The sequence below is a fragment of the Dermochelys coriacea genome, chromosome 3, assembly GCF_009764565.3.
Source record: "Dermochelys coriacea isolate rDerCor1 chromosome 3, rDerCor1.pri.v4, whole genome shotgun sequence".
Taxonomy (NCBI): Eukaryota; Metazoa; Chordata; order Testudines; family Dermochelyidae; genus Dermochelys; species Dermochelys coriacea.
The window spans coordinates 17,711,243-17,726,081 of record NC_050070.1 but is presented as its reverse complement, the minus strand read 5'-3'; the positions used below and the strand labels follow the sequence as shown (position 1 = coordinate 17,726,081).

Here is a 14,839-nt window from a genome sequence, read left to right as displayed (position 1 = left end):
AAACCCTTTGTCCCCCCCTCCAGATTTGAAAGAATCTTGTCCCCTCATTGGCCATTTTGGGTCAGATGCCAGAGGGTTACCGTAGCTTCTTAACCCTTTACAGGTGAAAGGATTTTGCCTCTGGCCAGGAGGGATTTTATAGCACTGTATACAGAAAGGTGGTTTATATTTATGACACCCCCCCAAATCACAGAGGGTGAAACACTGGCTGTGATTTCTTCCTGGAGCTCTAGGAGAAAACAGAGTTAATAAGACACATGCATCTCTAAATATACTATTAACTGTATAAAGACTAACAATATTTTCCACATCTTAAGGACGATTTTAACCAGTTGATTTTGGGAAGCTTTCATGAGAGAGTGCATCGGCCACTTTGTTAGAAGCTCCTGAAATAAATGAGGAATTCACATCCCAGCTATTGATAAGTGAGTTCTTGCCAGACAGGATGCTATCAAACTAAGTTTCCTTTTACATCTTCTAGGCACTTTCCTTTCTCTGAGGCGATAGGCATTATCAGGACAGGATTGTATCCTAATGGCCCAATAGCACCTGATTTCAATGTGACCAGTTTGGAATGTAAGGATGTGACTGTTCACTGCCCAGCTTATGGCTGCTGCTGCTGCTTAACCAGAGGCCTTAGCCTAAGAACAGGGCCTCAGATGTCACAGTGAGAAAAGACCTTATACAGGCAGACAGTGATTTTGATTCTTTCTTTCTTTTATACCTCTATAACTAGCTAAATGATAAACATATACCTAAATTCTCAAAGTATAGGCCTTTGCAGACAGGCCTGTATATGTATATCCTAACACCTTCCATTGGCAGAAGACTGATTATTGCCCATCTTGAGCTGTGGGCCGATATAATTTTGAAAGAGAAATCCCACACTTTGGGAGAATAGAAAGAAACATGTCTTTTATTGCACAGCACTGTGGAATGTTAGAATAAGTCCCAGGAGGAGATTCATTAATGGGGAGAGTGCAAGTGAAATGAGTTGTATGAAATGCAGTTTATCACATAGATTTTACCATATGTCTGCTATATAAACAATGTTACCATGGTTCTCAAGGTGCAGGGAAAACACTTCTCAGAGATATTCACAAAGACAAAGATTCAAACTGTGAAGATAAATGCTTTTAACAAACTTAAGGACTAAAACTTGTAGGAAAAAGATTACATAAAAATTCATCCTTCATTCCTTGAGCGCAAAGGATGAAACAGGTATGCCTCTCCATACTTTCTGTCAGTGCATACCCAGTATGACAAACAGGAGCCCACACACAGAATGGACTATAACACTTCACCCTTCCCTCCCTACTTCCTGGAAAAACAGTGAGAGTTTATTCAATTCCTTTGTTGTTCCTTCTCTCATCCTCATAATCATAATAATTTGAGCTCCCACAAATCTGTCCATCTGCTCCCAGGATGCGCTTGTGTTACGTGGTGTCTTCAAATGTCTTTGATCCTTGCTTTACCTTGTTATTTTTTTTTCTTTGTTGCATGCTAAATAGTTGTTTTCCTGGGTTCCACTATACAGATCCTCATGCCAGATGAGACACTGACAGAGCTCTTTTAACAGTCATGCATCTTCACATAAAAATCACGTATTTCTCCAAAATGGTGCAAGTTTTCCTAGGATCCACTGGAGCAGCAAGCTCTTGCCAAGCCAAAAACAGTGATTGCTTTCTGTGTATGTTAATAAACAGAAATGAACTTTAAAAAACTTCCTTCAGTAACACCAGCTTTTAGTGCAAAATGTGTACCTGTTACTGCTGACAGGTTTCAGAGTAGCAGCCGTGTTAGTCTGTATTCGCAAAAAGAAAAGGAGTACTTGTGGCACCTTAGAGACTAACAAATTTACTAGAGCATAAGCTTTCGTGAGCTACAGGTGAGTGAGCTGTAGCTCACGAAAGCTTATGCTCTAATAAATTTGTTAATCTCTAAGGTGCGACAAGTACTCCTTTTCTTGTTACTGCTGAGTTGCCCCACCCACTCTTGATATTTATCCATTATTGTCATCATGTGATTTTAACTTGCCACTCCAAGAATATCTTGAACAGAATTAAAGTATCAGCTACAGAGAAACAGTCTTTCCTCACCCACTGCTCAAATCCTGCCACAAGCATTTTTAGTGTCAGATGAAACAGACAAGAATCTAGATCTGATCCTGCAGAACAGACCACGGAAGCCCAGATAGAATCTAACTACTGTGGAACTGTGCCACATGTATTACAGTTTCAACACACTGAATGTATGGGAGACAGTTTTCTAGTCATGCAGTTTCTGATACTGCAGAATGTCTTTTTTTATTGTCTCATAACAGAAGGGCATTCTCATTCTTCATCCTGAAATTATGTCACACTGCTTGGTGGTTGCATAGAAATGCTTTTTTTGCAGGAGTGACTTCCACAGGCTTCTGAACTGTCACTACCATCCCTTATGATTATCTCTTGCTTTGCTTTGAATATTAATGGAACAAAGCCTTCGCTGTCTGAAGTGAGAACAATCCAAGAAGAACCTATAAAGAAATTGAGCATTAAAGAAAATGAATGTACTGATGTGGTTACATACAATATACAATCACACTTTAAAATATGCCATCCAGCATATTAGCCTTCCTTTTCCTCTGCATTAAAACCTTGTCTATAGTAGAAGAATTCATATCTGGCAATCCACCGGTAAGTGAAGTTTCCTCAATGGTAACTTTAATCGAAGTCCTAGTGTACAAAGGGCTCAGGCATTTTTATTAACCCTGCTCAGAGATAGTGAAAAACAAATTCAGTTTTTGCTGATGTCGGTGCCCCCTAAGCACCCCCACTTTCCTTTTCAAAACTTTTTTGTTAAGCCTTCCACAGCTAACCTGTGCTCCAATGCCATCTACTTCTGCTCCTCCATCTGCTCATTCCCTCCTCCCAAATGATGAAAGAATGACAAAAATTAAAATACAATATTAAGAAAACTACCTGTGTTGTATTTGTTTTGGAGATAAATAGAAACTTCCATCTCTAGGGCTTCCAATCCAGCACTGTTCAGCAGCTCTAAATTCAGATGCCACACAGAAGAAAAAAATGACTTTGTACTTTTTCCCACTCCTAATTATGATTAGGACGATCAATTAATCACAGCTAACTCATGCAATTAACTCAAAAAAAAATTAATCACAATCAATCACAGTTTTAATCACACTGTTAAACAGTAGTCTATCAATTGAAATTTATTAAATATTTTGAATGTTTTTTCTACATTTTCAAATATATTATATTCTGTGTTGTAATTGAAATCAAAGTGTATATTATTTTTGATTACAAATATTTGCACTGTAAAAATGATAAAGAAAAGAAATAGTATTTTTCAATTCACCTCATACAAGTGCTGTAATACAATCTCTTTGTAGTGAAAGTGCAACTTACAAATGTAGATTTTTTTTGTTACATAACTGCACTCAAAAACAAAACTATGTAAAACTTGAGAGCCTACAAGTCCTCTCAGTCCTCCTTCTTGTTCAGCCAATCGCTAAGACAAGCAAGTTTGTTTACATTTAGAGGAGATAATGCTGCCCTCTTCTTATTTACAATGTCTCCAAAAAGAAAGAACAGGCATTTGCAAGGCACTTTTGTAGCCAGCATTGCAAGGTATTTACGTGCCAGGTATGCTAAACATTCGTATGCCCCTTCATGCTTCAGCCACCATTCCAGACGACATGTTTCCATGCTGATAACGCTCATTAAAAAAATAATGCATTAATTAAATATGTGACTGAACTCCTTTGGGGGGGTGCTGGGGGGGGAATTGCATGTCCCCTGCTCTGTTTGACCCACATTCTGCCATATATTTCATGTTATAGCAGTCTCTGATGATGACCCAGCACATGTTGTTCATTTTAAGAACACTTTCACTGCAGATTTCTCAAAACACAAACAAGGTAACGATGTGAGATTTCTAAAAATAGCTAAAGCACTCACCCAATATTTAAGAATCTGAAGTGCCTTCCCAAAATCTGAGAGGAATGAGGTGTGGAGCATGCTTTCAAAAGTCTTAAAAGAGCAACACTCCAATGCGGAAACTACAGAACCCGAATGACCAAAAAAGAAAATCTGTTGGTGGCATCTGACTCAGATAATGAAAATGAACATGCGTCTGTCCGCACTGCTTTGGATTATTATCAAGCAGAACCATTATCAGCATGGATGCATATCCCCTGGAATGGTGGTTGAAGCATGAAGGGACATATGAATCTTTAGCGCATCTGGCAGGTAAATATCTTGCAATGCCAGCTACAACAGTGCCATGAGAACACCTGTTCTCACTTTCAGGTGACATTGTAAACAAGAAGTGGGCATTATCCCCTGCAAATGTAAACAAATTTGTTTGTTTGAGCGATTGGCTGAACAAGAAGTAGGACTGAGTGGACTTTGTTTTATTTTTGAATGTAGGTTTTTTTATACATAACTGTACATATGTAAGTTCAACTTTCATGATAATGAGATTGCACTACAGTACTTGTATTAGGTGAATTGAAAAATACTATTTCTTTGTTTTTTTACAGTGCATATACTTGTAATCAAAAATAAATATAAAATGAGCACTGTACACTTTGTATTCTGTTTTGTAATTGAAATCAATATATTTGAAAACATAGAAAACATCCAAAAATATTTAAATAAATGATATTCTATTATTGTTTAACCGTGCAATTAATCACAATTAATTTTTTAATTATGTGATTAATCGTTATTAATTTTTTTAATCACTTGACAGCCCTAATTATGATATAAAGAGGTCTTGAAAGGGTTTCGTTTTTGTATGTGGTTTTTATTATTGCTTGGTTTTTACCTTAGAAATATCAGGACTGTCAAGTCTTGTTCTTAGTAGGTTTGTGGGATGACTTGTTAGAGGTCTCAGAAATGGGGATTTTGAGCTTTCTTAGTTCTCAGTTGAAGAGGTGGGTTGTTGAATCTCTGACAAAGACGTCTTTTCTCCCAAGTGTTTCTCAGGCATTTATATTAAATAGGTGATAACAACAACAACAACAAGATTTTTAAACTGACTGAATAAAAATCACTTCCCCTCTCAATTAATTATGTTTCACTTGTATAGTATTTCTGATATCATAAATCTATTAGCTCTCCAGTTGTCCAAAGTTTCTCGTGAAAATATAGGGTAGACAGACCTGAATTTCTAATGTATTTTAAAAAAAAAAGAAAGCAGAAAAAAAAAGAAAAAGAAAATCAAAACCATTCAGGCTTGCTTCATGCATCATATAGACGCATAAAAGAATACTAACCCATTTTCTTTCCTTTGTAAGTCACCTTTTAAAATAAAGCAATATTTACTGTGTATGTTTACTGCTAGGGGGTCTTTTCCCTAATGGGCTACCTATTTGTTATTGGAGGACATAACATACACATATATAACAATTTGTCTGTATATCCTTTGTTTTATTCAGTTGGACATTTCAGAAGAAAGAGCACTGACAGCAGTACCACTCTGGAAACCTCTATGTGCCATATTATTGATAAGACCTACTTATCCCGTAATTATGGAATAGAGGACCTTGAATAGCATCTTTGGTAGGCTATGTTTCATTGTGTACATTTTGATAGTTCTTATAAATTTACTTTTCTACTCAAAATGAAAAAGATTATGGAAAAAGGAAATGTAAAAACCCTAAAACCCTGTGCTTGATTTTTTTTTTCCAGTTGCAACATCTTGTATTTGGCAAAGCAAAATCACCTTATGCTATTAACTAAGCACTTTCACAAGCTGCTTCACTATTTCATGTTGTCATGTCACCTATAACGTCATAAGAAGATTGTCATTCCCAACCATGAACATTTAATCTTTTTCTGTTAATACCTTCTTTCTAATTCTGGACAGACTTTGTAGTCTATAAACTAGAGGGCTGTAATTGGAAATGCTGCCACACAAACCAACAGAACTACATTATCAGCCAAACTGATAAAACCTGCTTTTTTATTTTCTTTTGAGTTTTCATCCCCGTTCATTTGAATGTTTGAAAAAATCACAATTGCAATAAGTTAACACTCATGTTATATTATATCCCACAAAATGTTTTGTTATTTAGAGATAGGGTGGTGCAAAAAGTAATCTTAAAAATACCCCTTTACTTTACATAATTATTACAGATGACCTGCAGAAGACTGAGACCTCCAAATATGTCCTGTTACCAATGCTGTATTTGACAGGCTGTATTTAGTGAGGGTAATGGCATTATGCTACTGGACTTGAAGCGCAGGGCAAAGGCTAAGTTCATTCCTGATGTAATTCCATTCATTTCAGTGGGTTTGCGTCAGTATGAATTTGGCCCACTGTTGCAGATTAGCATTTCAAAATGTTCATTCAAAAGAAAAAAAATGGAAACCATCGCTGCAAACTAAGGACATTTGTCAAAGTGTTCCATCTAATTATGTGGCATTAGAGGATGGGATGGAGCTGAGTAACATTTCTGTTAACCCTTCAGTGTACTTTTTGTGTTTCGTTGCAAACTGGAAAATCACCCCACATTAGTACAGTCTGCTAATGTTCACAAACATGTCACTTGTGCCCAGGCCATCTCATGGTTTTGTGTCAAAACTATGCAAAACTTGTGGTTTTACAGAGTTTTAATGCAAAACTAGGTGAAACTCAGCAATTTTGATGGATTATACTTTGAGCTTTGTAGCTCACCTGAATCCCAAACTCAAAGGAAAACTCAGGGAGTGCAACCTGCCCCCACTCCCGGTCAGTTCTTCAATTGATTGAAAAATCACATAAATCCCTCTGCTCTGAATCTGGTAAATTTTGCATGGTTTGAGAGGGATTCTTGGTTCAACAATTCCCTTTGCTCTTTCAAAAAAGGAGTCCATTTGTAAGAGTGTAACAGCACACTGGACAGAAGAGACATCTGTAGGTGCTTCTGTGTTGTGGCATTTATCTTCTGTAAAACCTGGGGCATCAAAATGAAGAGTGTTGACGTTAACTAAATTATCAGCCTTTCTATAGGCTCTCAGGCTTTCTTGTTCATTTTCATAATAATCTCTCGAGGTCTTTTTTTTTTAATTAAACAGGTGAATTTGGTGCTCTTAAAATCAAGAACTGGTAGTGCTGGCCAAAGATGGGAATTCATCACCTCCTCCCCATGCTAAAGCCACTTTGTGTTGCTGCAAAGGGATCTCTCTGAAAATACCAATTCCACAGAGGGCCTCCCCAGCAGGTGAACAGTTGGCATAGTTGGCTCTACTCCACCACCTGCAGCCACCTCCAGTACAAGAGGTATGCTGACAGAGGGAGAGATGTCTTATGTCCCACTCATGGTTGGCTGCTGGAGCTACTGAGAGAGACCATTGCAGCCATGGTACAAGTTAAGGCAGCCCAAAACCAAACCAGTTTCAGGGATCCCCAGTGTCAAGGAGACACCATTCCCAGTTTTTGCACTGGTCTCAGCATCAGCACCAGGATGAATCAGACCTAGTGTAAGCAGGTGCCATGCAGATTTTCCTAAGCTGGTCTGTCCTCACTGCAGCACCTGTGCCATCCCTCTGCTTGTCTCTGTTTAGCAGTAAGTTGCCAATCATAGCATATTACAGTCAGGAAGGTTTCTTAGGTACAGAATGGAAGTTTCGGTCAAAATGAGAGCGAGAGAAAGAGTGTCCCACCCCAGAATTGCCAATAGCCTGGTAGATGTGGGAGAGCCAAGCTCAAGTACCTCAAGTATCTGATTCAGAGCAGGGATTTAAACCTAGGTTTCCCTCATCCCAGGTAAGTGCCCTAACCACTAGGCATTGGGGTCAGGATTGCTTTTGCTCGCTGAAAATTTTCATGGGACAGAAAAATCATCTCCCACCCAGCTCTAATTATGAGGAATATTTTTATTTGTTGGTGATAACTGGTGGGGAGGTAGGAATTTATTGTTGGGTGTCCCTGTGGGAGGGAAGCCACTCAAAGAGATCACAGCTACAGACCAAGGCAAACATTTATAATATATATATATATATATATATATATATATATATATATATAAAACATATGATAAAACCAGCCACAGAAACCAGTTCAGAGGAGAGGGGGAGAAATATATGCCCTGCGGTGGCTGAGAAGCTGATAAACATTTACAGACAAGGATTAGATAGTTCAGGGACCAGGGAGAAGATTTTCCTTTTCCATCTTTACAAATAAATCACTGGTGGAAGGTAAAAAGAGAAGAGTTTGGCAGATTAGAACACTGGGTTCCTGTACTAATTTTAGATTACACTAATCCCAAGAATTTCCAGACATAAAAAGTTTAATATCCTAGGAATGATTCCCCCCACCTACTGCCCCATATCATCACGTACATGGCATGTTTGTGGAAGAGGGTAAAGGGGTAAGGATGCAAAAAGGCTTTAAAAGGAAGCATCCCTGTTTCCAAAGAACTTTGTGTCCTGATTATTTTCTCTGTCTCCCTCCACAGAGGAATCTAACTGATTGCTCTGGTTTGGGGGCAGCATGGCAGGGCACGCTTGCTCTTGCCTCTGCTCAAGTCCACAAACAGCTCAGAGACACTTTTGCTGGTAAAAACACCCCATGCAATTTACAATATTGCTTTCCACCATCCTTATACTTTGTGCAACCTTACTTACACCTACTGTCCTAGGGAGTCTTCAGCTCCTGAGGTAAGTAGGGAAGATTGATCAATCAATCAATTCAATCACACACTCACACTCACACTCACACTCACACTCACACTCACACTCACTCACTCCTTCCTTCCATCCCACTTCCTTCCTGTGCCTTTTGTACCATTTGCCTAATGAGCCTCTTAGTTCTTCCCAGCCCATCAATTAGGCACAACTCTTCTTAATGAGGTCTGCTCTGGAGTAATTAATTAGAGCTGCAGTGACCAGAGTGCTGGCTCAGGTGCTGTTGCCCAGCACTCTGTCACAGGCACCTATGCAATAATCCCTAACATTTAGGTAATTTTGGGAGATGCTCTGGCAGGGGTGCTGGAACAATTTTTATAGTTGGCTGCTAATGATGGAAACTATGTATCTGGTGTTTGTTATTACTACTTCAAGCCAGCACTACTACCTTCTGCCATGTTTCAGACAACAAAAACAAGGGCTTATTGGGAAAAATGTCAAAATACCTATATATGTTTCCAAGTACAACTCTGATATTGAAAATGTTGTCTGTAACCCAGCCACCAGAAATAAACAGAACTTACCATGTTTCATTTCAATAATGGGTAGATCAAAAAGCTGCTGGACTAAATTCAGATGGATCTTGCCGTCACAAAGGAGAACAGTTCTTGTTTCTTCAGCAACAGCTCCATTTGAGAAATACTTCTTCAGACACATACAGGTAAAAGAAAAGATCATGTTAGAATACTAGCCACTTTTTACTTCAAGAATCAGACCCTCCAGCTCCTTTATCATTTTGGGTTTTCATCTTCTCTTTACTCCCAACAATGTATCTATATTTTTATGGTAACATGGCACCATATCTAATTGCAATATTATAGGTACTGTTTCACCAGGCCCAAGTAGAGAGGGACTCATTTGGCTTCCGGCTCCTTAGAGTCATGTCTGCAGGTTGTAACCTTTTATTTTATTTAAAGTGAATTTTATAACATGCTATTACATCACCGTGGATTCAGCTCTGGCAGCCACAGTTTCAAGCTTAACAGAGTAAAAGTCACCTCTGCTACTTGCTTCAGAGTTAGAGTCTCTAGGAACACATAAAGACCAAGGGTAGTGACCATACATACATTCACCAGTACAAAGTCTAGTCTGTTTTATAAGTTTTATCTTATGATTACCAAGCATATAGAAATTCTGTAGAGACTTATGCACAAATTACAAATATAGTTGTACAGTAACTCCTCGCATAACATTGTAGTTATGTTCCTGAAAAATGTGACTTTAAGCGAAACGATGTTAAGTGAATCCAATATTCCCATAAGAATTAATGTAATTAGTGGGGGGGGGGTTAGGTTCCAGGGAAATTTTTTTCTCCAGACGAAAGACTATATTTTATATATATATATACACACACAGTATAAGTTTTAAACAAACAATTTAATACTGGTACACAGTGATGATTGTGAAGCTTGGTTGAGGTGGTGGAGTCAGAGGGTGGGATATTTCCCAGGGAGTGCCTTACTGCTAAATAATGAACTAGCGCTCGGCTGAGCCCTCAAGGATGAACACATTGTTGTTAATGTAGCCTCACACTCTACAAAGTAGTACAAATGGAGGGAGGGGAGACAGCATGACAGACAGAGACACAAGTACGCTGACCCCACTCTTAAGTACATTGCCTTGTTAAGTAGATCAGCAAGTTGAGACAGAAGCTGCTGTCAGGAAACTCCCACTGTCCTGAGCCCTGTCGTGTCTCCCCCCCCACACCCCCCCCCACAGCTCTATGGAAATGAGGTAAGCGGGAGGCAGGAGCAGGGAGGTGGGGGACACACTGACATTAGCCCCCCTCTTCCTCCCCCCTGCCACACAGCAAGCAGGAGGCTCTGGGGAGTAGCTCCAAGGCTGAGGGCAGGAGCAGCACAGGCAGTGGGGGGAGGGACAGCTGAACTGCTGGCAATTGACAGCCTGCTGGGCAGCTGCTACACAGGGAACTTAGGGGAACGTGGAGCTGATAGGGGGGCTGCCGGCCCACCCTGGTTCCAAGCCCCCACCAGCTCGCTGCTATGGGCTGCTCTTTCTGCCAGCAGTGGACAAAGCAGGCAGCTGCCAAACAAGGTTATAAGAGAGCATTGCACAACTTTAAATGAGCATGTTACCTAATTGATCAGAAACATAACAACAAAACAAGGTTAACCAGGATGACTTTAAGTGAGGAGTTACTGTACTCACATTCTTAACAACAGTGTTAGGGTCTGATGGGTCTCTCATGGCTTGATCATCAGTAGAGGGATGGTTCCTGCTGAAGTCTCCCGAGGGAGCTCAGTTTTCCCATTCTGGGCATCCCCTTTTTATAATGTGATTCTGCATGTGTCCATAAAAGTGTCCACCCTCTTTTCTCTTATTGCTCAGTGTCCCCTGGAAACTTAAGAGACCCCAATTTTCTATAGGCTGTGTAAGTTCCCTTTGTTCTCATTAGCATTGATGCACAACCTGTATCCCGTGGTTTAAGACGCATGTCTGAGATAGATGCGCCTTTATGGTATTTTTATGATATGATATTAATCTTCTGGGTAATTTTGCGCAATTTTACCAGTTGGTACCTCTTTTCCCATAGTCTTAGGGCATCAGGTTATTTCTCAGTCACTTATGTCATTGTTTCTTGTCTCCAACACCTAAAATAGCTAAGCTAAAGTCTTGCAGGCCTCAACCTACAGGTCTTGCGTTTCAGCTTGTCTTACTCATGTCTACTTGGTTCCTTACTTACTTACTCAGTTCCTCTAAATACTGATCAATCTTATACATTTATAATCCTACAAATTAACTCTAATTAACATACAATGAATATATGTAATATAACAAATTGATTAATCATAACATCACACAATAAATGGATACGAAACTAAAATTGTTGGCTACAACGTGCAGCTCAAAACTGCACCAGCTTCTTTGATGCTATATTGCCTTGCAAATGCAACTACTTCTGGGGGAATTCAGCATCACTGCACATGCACAGAATTTATGCCCCCTGCAGATTTCTTTGCTTCTCTGCGGAAAAATGACTTTCTGACAGGGAAGCAAAGGGAAATCACAAGAGTGGTCATGCAACCTTTCCCAGCAGTATGTTTCGGGTGTCCAGGGCAGTCAGCAGAGAGGTAAATCACTATGGGGCAGAGGGAAGGACTGGGGAAGACCCAGCTGGTGGCTCCTATCCTGCGCTGGGCTCAGGGCTAGAGAGGACAGGACTTCCTCTTCCCCTGCATGGCATCTGGGGCCGGGTCAGACCCAACCCCAGATTTCTCCCCCAGCTTCAGGAAGCTCTGTAAACTCCCTCCCCGCATACTTTCTGCATCCATCGCTCCGCAGCTGCAGGGGGAGGGCTCCCTGTACAGGGAGCTGCTCCACTATCCACCCAACCCCTGTGCATCCAGACCTACTCATACCCAGACCCTCCCACAAGCCTCACACACCCCTCACTCAGAACTCCCCTGATAAGCCCCACTCCCCCTGCATCTGGACCACCCCAATAAGACACCCAGATCCCCACCCCATCAAGCCCCAACCAGCTGAACCTGGATTCCCACCCCACTGAGCCCCAGTTCCCCAGCATCTAGACTCCCCAGTGAGCTCCCCACACCCAAACCCCCTGCCAAGTTCTATCCCCACACTCCCAGATGCCCCCCTCCCTGCTAAGCCCCAACCACCTTCATCTGGACCTCCCTGCAGAGTCCCATTACCGTTGCACCCAGAACCCCACACAACAAGCCCCTCAACACTTGGATCCTGCCTTGCTGAGCCTGCCTGCCCCACACCTGGTGCACCTGGCATGGAGAGGCAGGACCCAGGTGTGTTTCTGGGGCAGGCCCGATCATTGTGCTGTTTCAGAGTTGGGTGCAGCCTCACTGCTGAGTCTGTGTCCCGGGTGTTAGGGGAGAACTGCACAGTGATCTCCCACCTCTGTGCAGCCAGTGATCTGTGCTCCCCAATGCTATGCTGAAGCCTCCACATTTATTTGTCAAATAAAATTTGCAGAATTATTTTGGTGCAAAATTTTAATTTTTTTGGTGCAGAATGCCCTCAGGAGTATGTAATGTACTGGGCCATGTGTATAAGTGTCTATTATCCTCTTCTGGGTGAATTTCAATCTTGCTTAAGTGGGTGTGATCCTGTCATCTACTAGTGATTGGCCTACAGAGCTTACAAGCCTAATGCTACTACAACTAATAAGCAGTCTCCTTAATTCCTGTTGTACATGTGTGTGTGTTTATCGAACAGAATATCTTTGGTCACACATTTGGCCCCAATACAATCCATCTGCACAGCTCTGGCAGAACAGAGGGACTGTTGAGCTGCCCTAATCAGGCAGACTTGGCAAGTCTGTTATAGCTTTCTAAGCAAGGGTGGAACTTACACTGGGAGCCAAACCAGCTAACCAGAGAATGGGGGAGTATAAAGATGGTATTCAGTCAGCCTTGTCCTCCTCTTTGGTGCTGTGCTGAGTGGAGTTTAGCTAGACTAAGGCCTCTGAATTTTGTTCCTACTGATGACCGCACATTTTGGTCCAGATCCACAGATATATTTAGGCTCCTAACTTTCATCAAAATCAATAGAAATTAGGAGCCTAAATACCTCTGTGGGTCTGAACCCAAGTCCACAAGACCACAGCATGAGGAACACCTGATGATTGTAAAATCTAAGCAGCAATGTAATTGATAGATATGCTTATATTTAATTTGCTGTCCACTATTATCTAGAGACAAATTTCAGCATTACTGCTTTTCAAGTGACTCTCTGCCATTATTAAATATCTATGGTTTGGATTATTTCCCCCTAAAACCTACTCCTGTATTTTTCCACTTTGAAGCTCACTTTATTTCCTGCCCTTATTTTCTATTTCTTTAGAACCTAATTTATTCTTCTGGCATCACTTGTAGTTGCAACACCTCCCAGTTTAACATAATCTTCTAATTTAATTAATATGCTGTTGACTCCCTCTGCCTCCAATTTTCCTTTTGCATATTCAGCATGAAACCAACTGCAGCACTGTAACATTTTAGGACAGAAAGAAGAGACACCATCTTCCCTAAACTTAATTTGGGTTCTGCTCTAGTTAGTGTTTGCACTTATTATCCTTTGATATTTCTTCTTGATGTCAAACTTCTTTTTAAATCAGTTCACAGCTACATCTTCTATTTCTGTATTTAGTAATCTGTTTCACATGTTAATTAACCTTTGGTTTAAATAAATTTCTCCTAATCTATTTTAATGCTCAATTCTTAGTTTCTATTCAAACTCTCTTGCTGCTTTTGATTTTATCCAGATCTCAAACAGTTTTGCCGCAGCCACATGCTCTATACCATTCAACATCTTATGCTGCATCCATGTGCTCTTTACCCCGCAGCATTTTAAATCCTTCTTAAACCACATAGTCTCTTTTCTTTCATTGCAGCACATTAAATCCTCCTGGTTTTCATGTAACCACACTGGATTATAAATACCATCACAATGCCTCTGAACTTCTGTGAAATTACCTTTCCCCCATTCTGAGCAGATGAGTAGTTTAATATTATTTAATTTGTGTATTATGGTTACTCTGAGAGGTCCTATTAGGATAGGCACTGTACAAATGTCTCTAAATTAAAAAATAAATCCCTGCAGATATTTGTACTCTTGTCCCCATGCTAAAAATAATTGGCAATTTGTTATTGTGTAATGACTGGAAGAAAAAAATCCAAGTAATTTGAAATACTTCAGTCTTTTCCTTTCTGATCTTAAACCACTGGTAATTTCTTTAATCTTTGTTTGAAGCCATAATTTATGAGACCTCCCCGCTGGTCATTTTAGTTCCCCTCAAGTTCTTCCTTTTGTTTTTAGTAATATTAAATTGCACTTAGATTTATACATAAGGTTCAAGGGACTTAATTTTCAGCAATGGGTGTAATGAGTGTCCCTGCAGACCTTTGCATTTGCACCCTGATATCTGCTGGGAGAGCAATACAACAGTGCACAGACACTCCAGGAAGTTTTTGGAAAGTGTAGGGGAAATTTCCTGGTACAAGTGCTGGAGGAACTTGGGGCAGAGCTCTTCTTGACCTGTTGCTCACAAACCAGGAACTAGGGGCAGAGCTCTTCTTGACCTGTTGCTCACAAACCAGGAAGAATTAGTAGGGGAAGCAAAAATGGATGGGAACCTGGGAGGCAGTGACTATGAGATGGTCGAGTTC

The 14,839-nt window shown here is 40.4% G+C and overlaps 1 protein-coding gene across 1 annotated transcript in view; it reads right to left on the bottom strand.

Annotated features, from left to right (window-relative positions):
* Positions 1-1,990: 1,990 nt before the first annotated feature.
* Positions 1,991-14,839, bottom strand: part of LOC119853633 (WD repeat and coiled coil containing) — a 34,966-nt gene continuing 22,117 nt past the window's right edge. Inside the window, exons 2-3 of the mRNA XM_038396927.2 lie at positions 9,203-9,323; positions 1,991-2,518 (exon numbers count right to left, since the gene is read on the bottom strand). Coding sequence (XP_038252855.2) covers positions 2,352-2,518; positions 9,203-9,323 — 288 coding nt within the window. The 3' untranslated portion in view covers positions 1,991-2,351. The remainder of the gene's footprint in view (positions 2,519-9,202; positions 9,324-14,839) is intronic.